At 41.3% G+C, this 10,483-nt stretch overlaps 1 protein-coding gene across 3 annotated transcripts in view; it reads left to right on the forward strand.

Annotated features, from left to right (window-relative positions):
• The first annotated feature begins 831 nt into the window (after window positions 1-831).
• Window positions 832-10,483, forward strand: part of TRPC1 (transient receptor potential cation channel subfamily C member 1) — a 72,032-nt gene continuing 62,380 nt past the window's right edge. For 2 of the 3 annotated variants that reach the window (XM_019656943.1, XM_019656945.1), the window contains exon 1: window positions 832-1,565. In XM_019656943.1, coding sequence (XP_019512488.1) covers window positions 1,283-1,565 — 283 coding nt within the window. In that variant the 5' untranslated portion in view covers window positions 832-1,282. The remainder of the gene's footprint in view (window positions 1,566-10,483) is intronic. The other variant, XM_019656944.1, reaches the window with a different exon arrangement.

Genomic DNA, 10,483 nt, shown 5'->3' on the forward strand with positions numbered 1-10,483 from the left:
AAAAAAAAAAAAAAAAAGAAGTAAATTTATGTATTGCCTTATAACCTAAAGCCTTGAGAGCACAATTTAGATTTTTGTATGGTTGGTTGTGGGAAGCAATAATAATTACTCAAGAGATACAATTTCCAGACCTTCCCCTCCACTCCAACCCCACTCCCGGTTTTAAAGGTGCAAGAATCTGCTTTAAATAAAAGCTTGACTAAAAAATATTCAACGAAGTAGCACTTACCGTGCTTCAGTTAGCTTTTGCCTAAATAACTCATCTTTTAAAATCAAATTTAGAAATGTGAAGATGAACAAGAAACCACTGGAAGGATTGATATAGAGTAGATCCTAAAAATGTGCTGATCCAATGGTTACATGTCAGTACACCTGAATTACATGTGAATGAATGCTTGACATCAGGAATGTTATGCCAATTTTACACCACAAAACGAGTTAAAAGAATAGTCTTTAGAAACTAGGGTACCTAGCCCCAATGTAAGTACACACAAACACGTCTGCCGGCGTGGCGACAGCCCTCTCCTTTCTGCTTTAGGCAGAGGATGTAGAAATATGAAATAATCTGACAATTCCACAAGGGGTTTCGACTGAACGCAAAGTCGTCAGAGGCTCCGTTAACCACACCGCTGCATATTTATTTATGTGCAGCACGATGTGCAGCAGGAGAAGGCGGGGACAAGTACCTCAAGCCGGCAACTTAGGTGTGGAGTGTGTGCACCGGGCTGCTCGCCTCTTCTTAGCAGCTGCAAGCCTTCCAGGAGGGCGACTGGCTCGCGAGAAGCAGGGGGAGGGGCGCCCGCAGGCCCCGCCTCCTCGGCAGGCCCCGCCCGTCATCGAGCCGGTCCTGGCAGCAGGTCCCGCCCCGGTGTCGTTGCTGTCACCGAGCGGAAAATGACGTGAGGACAGCCGCTAGCATCTCTCCGCGGTGCAGCTCGGTCACGGTTCCCACAGCCCGGGAGCCCGACAGACGCAGAATCGCCTCTCGGAGCTCCTCACCGGCCGATCTCTTGTCCTCCTGCTGGGCCGGGCCGCCCCGCGCGCGGCCCCTGAGGCTCCTGGCACGGCCCCGCGCTCGGCTGCTGCCCTGGCGCGCGCCACTTTGTCGTCCCCGGAGGGGCGCGGACCGGCTCGGCCTGGGCGCAGGCGGCTGGGGAGGGGGCGCTGGCCCCGGGGCCGCGCGTGCGCCGCCACCAACCTGGGGCTGTCAGTGGAGGGCGAGTGCTGGCTCCCAGGGGAGGCGACGCCCTTTGGGGCCAACGGGCCGCGCCTCCAAGCAGCCATGGGAACGACTCACCCCTTTTCCAGCCCTGGGGCGGGGCTGGGGTCGGGGTCGGGGCTGGCGGGGGCCCCGCCCCCATCTCCTGGCCTGCCCGCTGCCTGGGGCGCGATGATGGCGGCTCTGTACCCAGGCTGCGACCTTTCGGGCGCCTCCTCCTCCTCCCTGCCGTCTTCCCCATCCTCCTCTTCGCCGCCGAACGAGGTGATGGCGCTAAAAGATGTGCGGGAGGTGAAGGAAGAGAACACCCTGAATGAGAAGCTTTTCTTGCTGGCGTGCGACAAGGGTGAGAGCTAGGCCCCTTTCTCCGCTTCTGGGCCCCCCTGCCCTCCACACCCTCCTGCTCTCCGCAGCCTCAACTTGGGGCACCCCTCCTCCTCATGCGCCGAGTGTCTGTTCCCGCCGCGCGATGGCTCTGGCCGTGGCCTCCTTTGGTGGGGTCCGGTGCGTAGGTGGCATCGTGGGGACGCGGACCATAGGGTTTTAACCCCACTTGTGCCCCGACCACCTTAATGACCTCGTCTCTGGTTCAGGGCTTCGGTTCTTTCTTATTGGAAGCTCAAAGGGTTTGTCTATTTCAGACCTTCCAGTAAGAAAATTCCATGACCTTGCTTAGGCTCCTCGTGTTTATGGGCTCTCACCTGGTTTTTCTTTTCCTTTTCCTTTAAAATCTTTTTTGTATTACAGTATTTAGATCCAGCCACCCAGTGCCTTGGTGGTGTGACTGTTGAATGGCATTAGGTATGTCAGGATCCCAGGTGGAGATAAAAAGACAGGACTGAAGAAATTCAGCCTTAGTCCCAAACTTTCTCGAAACTTCACAACTTTGTGCTTTTTATTTTATTATTTTATTTTATTTTTTTAAAGATTGTTTTGCGGATTTGGGGAAGGGGAACAGTGTTGGGGAATTGGGGAAGGGGACCAGCCAAGTTGTTCTTCCATCTTTGTTGTGGAGGGCGCCAGTCGCCATCTGGCTTCCCATCGGCAGCTCATGGCCTCTAAGCTCAAGGTGCTGTGTTCAATCTTAGTTGCAGGTGGGCATAGGCACCATCTCATGCAGGAGTCGGACCAGCAGCCTTGTTGTTAAGAGAACAGGCTCTATCCACTGAGCCATCTGGGCAGCAGCTCAGCTCAAGGTGCAGAGTTCAGTCTTACCTGCGGGTGGGCGTAACCCATCATCAAACAGGCAACCTTGTTGTTACACCAGCTGAGTAATCCTGCCACCTGTTGGCAGCTCAGTGACAGCTCAGTTTGGACGCAGTGTCACTGGCCCATGTGGGAATCAAACCGGTGGCCCTGTTGCTCAAGAGTTTGTGCTCTTAAGCCAACTCTTAACCAACTGAGCCATTTGGCCAGCCTCTTGTGCTTTTTATTGAAGAGGAAAGTTTGTTGCTCCTGAGCCTTTGTTGGGAAATAAAAGTAGCACAAAATAATTACAGGGCAAAACTATGGTATATGTTTAATGTTTTTCTTTTAAAAAAGCAACTAGAGATCCATCACTTTTATGGTCATAATAAAGTCTTTTCACTGAAGCATGCTTCCTATTGTTGCAATAATAAAAAGAATGGTAAATTGATTGCCCTAAGACTGCTTTTATTTCCTGTGTGTAAAAAAGTGCTGTAAATTTTCTCATTCTAAATTTATTCAGCTTGCCTTTGTTGCCTTAAAAATAAAACAGTTATTAGCAAAAATAGGTTTATTTGGGAACAGCAAAGAATTGCAATTCAGGATGAGCAAGTTGTAGCAAAAGCCATAGGCAAGACCAACAAACAAAGGAGGGGAAAGTTATTTGATGGAGAAAAAAGGAGGAAGTTGGGAGGGGTAGTTTTGAAAACAAGTTGATTGGAGAAAAGTGAGAGTTCAGGGTGATGATGGTTTCTCTTTGGTTGAGTTGCGGGGGTAGTCGGTTTCTTGTAGGAAAGGTGATGTATATCTTTTACATTGAGGCCTACCATTGGTGATTCTTTCCTGTTTTCTGTTGGGGTCTGTGATTGACCATCATCAGTCTTGCCTGTAATTTCACCTCTCCAGGGGCTGCGTGTGAGCACCCCTTTCTGTCCTGACACCATTTCAAATGAGGTTTCCCTTTATTAATTTTCACATCTTACAATGGCCATGTTCACTCAGGCAAACTGCTTAGGATCATGCGGACTTCCAGAGCATAAAACCCAATGGGCAACTACACTGTGAAAAGATTAGCTACAGAGTATGTTTTGTCTATGCAAGTGTGATTTTAATAAATGACAGCCTCTTTAACCTCTCTTACTGCTTTTGAAATACGATTTTATTTACACAACCTTTTGAAAACACATTGACATGTGAAGTCCACCTATGTCTGCTGTCAGCCACTTTTATGTACTTATGCAATAGTATTAAATTGCAGTAAAGCCTTGGATTGCGAGTAACCTGGTTTGTGAGTGTTCCGCAAGACGAGCAAACATTGCTAATACATTTTAACTTGGTAAACGAGTGATGTCTTGCAATACAAGTAGTTTTCGAAATGAATTATGCTTGCAAACCAAGGTATTACTGTATATTATAAAAGCATTTGTTAAAGTTGACCATGGACACAACTTTGAATAATCTTGAAAATGTAAAGAAACATAGAATATATGTTTTTGTGACATATATTTTATGTTTCTAACATCACAAAAATCATTGTCTGTGGATTATGTAAAAATATTTAGTATTACTTGAGTGGGTTGTCTGAGTTCTTTTCCCTCAGAAATTCTCTGAGAGGAGAGGAGAGAAGATGGTGTACTAGAATGAGTAAGTGACTGCTGCATCTACCCCAGCTTTCTGAGCTGTAGTTATTTTAAAGCAAACAGAAAGTATGTCAAGAAAGAGAATTTCATCTTCCTATCAAACTGAGGACAGAGGCATGCCATATGCAATATGGTTGGAATAAGCACTTGTATGGTATATTTAGGGTATATTTAGGGTTCTGTATGACATATCTCAAACAAAAGAGAGTTTTAATACCTGACAGTTTTGTAGCCTATCCAGTAATGCCTGTTGAACTAGGTTAGTATTGTCTGTCAGTTTTCCATTTTATAACATCATTTAGATCCTTGGAGAGATTTGGATTTTGGGGGTGGGCGGAAAGTAATATGCATGTTTTTTCTTCGGTATAAATTTTTTAAAATTTTAATGAAAGATTAATTGGTATTTTTTGCTTCAGGTATGTTAAAATGAGCTTGGGTTAGATTAGGAAAAATGACATTTCTTACACTTGTGGTATACATTTACATGGAAAAAATAAATATGAGTTATAGTAGTATTATTTCTACATGTTTGTATTCACTAATATTGTTAAACCTTCTTTAGTGTTACCCAAACCAAATCTAAACATGAAAAGTTCCCTGAAATAGCTATAGCTTCCATTGTCACACAGTGGAGGCTTCATCAAACCAAATGGCAGTTGTTTCCTAAAACAACTATTTAGAGTAGATTGCAATATACTTCTCATAGACGATTTAATTTAAGCCTCACAACCCCATGTGCCATTTCTGTTACCCCCATTTTGCATTAGGTAGGAAGTAGTAGAACTAGGGTCTTACTTGATCCTGCATTCTTACCCACTATGTTATATTGATCTAAGTTTTAGTTGAATGAAAATCATGTGTGTTAGAAAAGACACATCCACACTTGGACTTACTAGTTGGGGATAAATTTGCTCTATGAATGTTTTATAAACCTTGATTTCTGTGGATTATATTTATCCAGTAAAAGTAAAAACTTTAATAGCACCAGAGCAAATCTGTAGAACATCTTGTGTGTTTCATTTTTTCATTTAGCAATCTTACGCCATATGTCCAAAATGTTCATAATATATTATTCTTAGGAGAAATTTCCAAAGCAAAAATTGTGAAAACTAGGTGTTTATGTGTATGTTAGTGAATGGGTGGGCCTTTGAAAGATGTGTACAGGTTAAGGACTAAAGAAAAAAACTGGGAAAGAAAAAGATTTTATAGTTTGTATAGCTCGCTTTTATGTAAATGAGTTCAGTAGATTTAGGTAAGTGCTGATCGAGGTAGTGGCCACTAAGTAATGGCTGTTATTGATTTTGAAAATGGGTCAGAATCATCTCAAATTCAACACTGGTTGCTTTCTGTAAAATTTAGAAGAAAAGATGAATTGAAAGCTCGTATGCTGGTGACATAAAGTTAAGTCTAGACCCACCGCCAAGTAAAATTCTCAGCAAGTACACTTTTTAGATAGAATGCTGCAATTCAGAGGTAAAGGTTAATTGAAACAAGAGTTGTCTATAAATGTGTTGTTTTATGAAATATTAAGCAGTAGTTTCTACCATCCATGTCTGTTTTCTCTCTCATGGAGAGTTGGTGTGGTAATGAGCCACTTTCATTTGTGGACTCCTGTGGTACCTCAGGCCTGCTGGCTGGAGAAAGGGTTAATGCGTTTATTTAGGGAGCACCTAAACTAAGTATAACTCATACTAACTCATCCCTTTTAAAGACCTGTTGAGTAGATGATAGCTTTTAGTGTATGTTTATGGGCTAAACCTATGTAACTTCCTGAATTTGCTGATAATCAGTAATCAGTTCTGTATAGCAAAAGGAACTGAGGAAAGGATTCAGTCCAGGATCCTGGCCCTGCCGACTATGAACAGCATTCTCAGGAAAGTTATTTGCAATTAATGAGTCAGGAGGCCCTTCTCAAAATTTCAGCATTGGGTCAGGGGAGAGATGGAGAGAGCTGAATTTCATCCGTATCCTTGGGTTCAGTCTAGTCTATGGAGTCCTGTGTCACCTTTGTGGTATGATTTGCTGCATTTTAAGGCAGGGTGCTTTGATGCCTGAATTCCTACAGAAACTTCACATGACCTTTGGGCTAAGCATACTTTTAAAGTGGGCAACACTTCTGGGAGAAGTAATAATAAGCTGCTGTTTTAGTAACACCTTAATATATTTAATGGGACTTTTTTTTTAGCTATTTGAGAAGAGATTTTGAAGGAAGGGGTTGGAGAGGATGGCAGTGGGAATAAAAAGTAGAGTACTGGGTAGTTTATGTTGACTACTTCCTGGGTACAGAGAAGTTTTATGTTGACAAGGGGCACCTAATAATTGAGGTATGTGCTGTGAGGGAAGAAAACATTGCAGAAAGGAGAGAAGGAGCGTACTGTAGACACAATTCAACAAACATTTCACAAATTGTCATTAACTATAGCATTTAAGTATTTTGCACAGGAGAGTTTTTCAAATCACTAATGCTGCCATAGTGTATGGTTGCTATTTTAACAAAAAATACTTAAATCACCAAACTCTTGGTGGATAGTTTATCTATAACAGACTAATCAATGAGTGGCTAGCTTCTTCACAGTACTGTAATATTGGCATTTCTTTGCAGCAATTCCACAAGTGTTCTTTATTTCATTTTTAATTCGCTGCGCTTTTCTATAAATCATCATCCCAATATATTTATCAAGTTCTTGATTGTGTTAAGGTTCTGGAAAGGTGCTTTATCAAGAAACAACTGACCACATCCCTATGCTTTAGAAGCTTCTTTTGTAATGGGCATGCCCTCCTGTGCTTTCATGAGGATCAGTAAGGGGAAAATAGTATGTTTTGCTTAATCTGTCTGAAGGGAAAAAACAAATGCTCAGTTTAACTAAAATGGCCTATTCGTGATTTGGAAGATGAGATATTCCTAGTACTCAGTCTTCTATCTAGGCAGTTAAAAAAATGTAACCCAAGCCAATCCCCTTTATCTTGTATGTTATAGACTAGGGGGAAAGATGTTAAAGGATTAAGTTTTATTGTATGGGTATCCTTGCCACCTAAGAATAATCCCTCTTCTTCCCTGCTTCCAGTGATATAAATAACTTCTTCATGACTGACTCCATCAAATTTAGTGATACTGAGGGCCAGCCAAGTGTCTCAGTTGGTTAAGAGCTAGCTCAAGAGTGTGAGCTCTGAGCAACAGCGGTTTGATTCCCGGGCTGAGCTGAGCTGCCAACAGGTGGCAGGATGGCTCAGCTAAAAAAAAAAAAAAAAATTGGTGATACTGAGAAGTTTAAGACCTAGGATTAGTAGTTCAACAATATGTAACAAGCAGTTCAAAAGCTATCACTAAGAGGTGATAAGTAGTGACTTTTAAGAGCCTAAATGAATTATCAGGCCTAAAAGAATTCCAGTACCATATCAATATATTGGGTTATCGGAAAAGTCGTGATGCACTTTTGCAACGAAAAACAGAAAAAATACGTCATGACTTTTCCGATAACCCAATAGTTATGAGATTCAGTGGAATTTCTTTGGATGCCAAAATTGTGTGATATATAAAGTGGTGATCAGCATTGTTATTAATAGTTTCTGTTAATTAAAAAAAAATTCGTGTTTCTTTTATTTGTTGCTCCATCACTAATTCTTTTAAAATTTTTTAGCTTAGTTTATGTTGACCAATAATGTACTTTTTCAGTTCTATGAATATATATTATTCAAATGTATGTGAGGGTAAATTTAAGCAACACAATACATCCTTTATGAAAATATTACTACATGCCTGATATAAACTAAAGTTTTATACAACTTGCAACATCACTGTGAATTGAGTCTCAAGTCAAAGATCAGACTCTAATTACAAAATAAACAATGCTTCTAATTGCTGTAATAGATTCAAGACTATGTTGTTAATTTTTAATTTATTAACTGATTTACTATAAAATTTCAGCATTACCTTCTGTACTGTGAGTATAATTTTTCCTGTAGCGGTGTGAATCTTTGGTCTTTTGCCAGATGATATTCATTATCATTAATAGTCTTCATTAACAGTCATAAATGGCTAAGAAATTATGGTAATAATTATCTTTTTAAAAAAATATTCCAAGTACTGTGGACAATTCAGCATAACCTGAGTATCTTTAATTTTGCAGGTTTCAGTTACAGGAATGTGACTACAAATACAGGGGGGCCTATGATAAATATTTGGTTGTACACATTTGGTAAAACTACATTTTAAATCATATCCACTGTAAAAGTCTTGCATGTATTTTTTTTCTTTTTAGGATTTGGTTCAGACTAATTTGAAGTTTGCTGTAGAGTCAACATTTTAATCAGTATTATCACTATTTATATTTCTAGATCCATCAATTTAATTTAATGATGTTTTTGTATTTTTTTTTACTTTATCATTCTTTTTCCTCTTAATAATAAAATCTTCCATTTTAAATGTCTTTAGTAATAGCTCAATTCGAATGTTGCAGTTGCCACACTCCAACAGTGTGTTACAGAAACTTGGTTTGAAAAGCTTTATAGATTTTTTTTTTAAGATTTTATTGGGAAATTGGGGCGGGCAGGGGAAGAGCACTGGGGAATTGGGGGAAGGGGGACAGACAAGTTGCTGTCCTTTTGTTCTTCAGTCTACTGGAGGATGTCGCTTCACTGGCCCATGTTGGTATTATCATTGCGCTCTTTCCGGGTGAGGCAGTCGCTCGCTGACCATTGGACGGCCGCTCACACCAGCTGCCGGCCGCTCACGCTGGCTGCCTGCTACACTTGTAGCTTATGGCAGCCCACTGCAGCAGGGACTGCTGCCTATGCCATCACTGGTGACTCACGGCAGCCCAGCTCCAGGTCGAGCTGTTGTTCCCCATCTTAGCTGTAGAGGGCAGTGTCACTGGCCCTCACGTGGGATCTGAACCAGGGCCCTGCTGCTCAGAGCTGGCATCCCAAGCCAGCTCTTAACCAATGCGCCACTCAGCTGACCTCTATAGATTTTTTTTGACAAATCAGTTCTCCCATACTTCTCAACTAACTGAAAATTTGGTTACTATGAAATTAAACTGATCAACATTAATGCTCCCATTTCAGTGATGTTGAAATTTACTGTCATATGCCAGAAAGTGAAACAAGATGCCAGTGAAGAAAAGATGGAATCACCTGTTTTTAATTGCTATTGTAACGTCTGTCTATTTCTCAAGGGTTTATCACAGTTGATGAGAGTGAATTTGTTGCTAAGGATCCATGAGATTACAGTGGTATTTTATATACTATTTCATTTTAAAATTGTTGGTTAGGACTCACTACATTGGATTCATTACTGCTTATGGGTTAGAACTGGCAGTTTGGAAAACGTGAGCAGGAGAGTGGCTCGAGGCAAAATCAGAATGGTAGCAGAGCCTAGGTCCCAGAGGGCTTAGTGAGCTGCAGTAAAGATTTTAGCATTATTTTAAGCGTGATGGAAAATCTCGAGGATTATAAACTTGAGATGACTTGAGTTTTAAAAAGATCCTCTGGCTGCTGGGTGGTGAGTGGATTAAAGGGGGGTGGGGGACTAGAGCAGGGGTAGGCAAACTGGCTCACAGGCCAAATCCACACAACACTTGTGTTTGTAAGGCCTACAAGCTCAGAATGGTTTTTACTTTTTTTTTAAATTTATTTTTAAATTTAGTTTCAGGTGTACAACTTAGTGCACTAGTTATACTTTTTACCCCTCAAAGTGACAACCCTCCTCCCCCAACCCACCGCTCACTCCCCCCCTCATATCATACACATCTATTACAATTCCATTGACTCCACTCCCACACTGTACTCCACATCCCGTGACCATATATATATTCAATTATAGTTGACATACAATATTATACAACATCAGCTTCAGGTGTACAGTGCAGTGGTCAAGCCTCTACACCGTCCATAAAGTGATCTCCCTAGCAAGACATGTGACCATCTGACATCCTACAAAATATTTACATTATTAATTATATTCCCCAAACTGTCTTTCATATCCCTGTGGCAATATTGTAGTTACCTATTTATGCTGTCTAATCCCTTCCCCTTCTCCCTCATCCCCACCCTCCTCCCAATTAGCAACCAAATCATCAGTTTTTCCTCTATATCTCTGAGACTATTTCTGTTTACTTTGCTTGTTCATTCAGTTTTTTAGATTCCACATATAAGTGAGATCATATAATATTTGTCTTCCTCTGACTGACTTATTCCACTTAACATAATAGTCTCTACGTCCATCCATATTGTTGCAAATGATACGATTTTATTCTTCTTTATAGTGGAGTAATACTCCATTGTATAAATGTACCACAGTTTCTTTTTAAAGATTTTTTATTTATTTTTTTATTGGGGAATTAGGGGGATGGGAACAGTGCTGGGGAATTGGGGGAAGGGGAACAGACAAGTTGCTGTCCTTTTGTTCTTCAGTCTAGTTGTGGAGGATGTCGCTTCACTG

This window comes from Hipposideros armiger, unplaced genomic scaffold (genome assembly GCF_001890085.2).
Source record: "Hipposideros armiger isolate ML-2016 unplaced genomic scaffold, ASM189008v1 scaffold_270, whole genome shotgun sequence".
Lineage (NCBI taxonomy): Eukaryota > Metazoa > Chordata > Mammalia > Chiroptera > Hipposideridae > Hipposideros > Hipposideros armiger.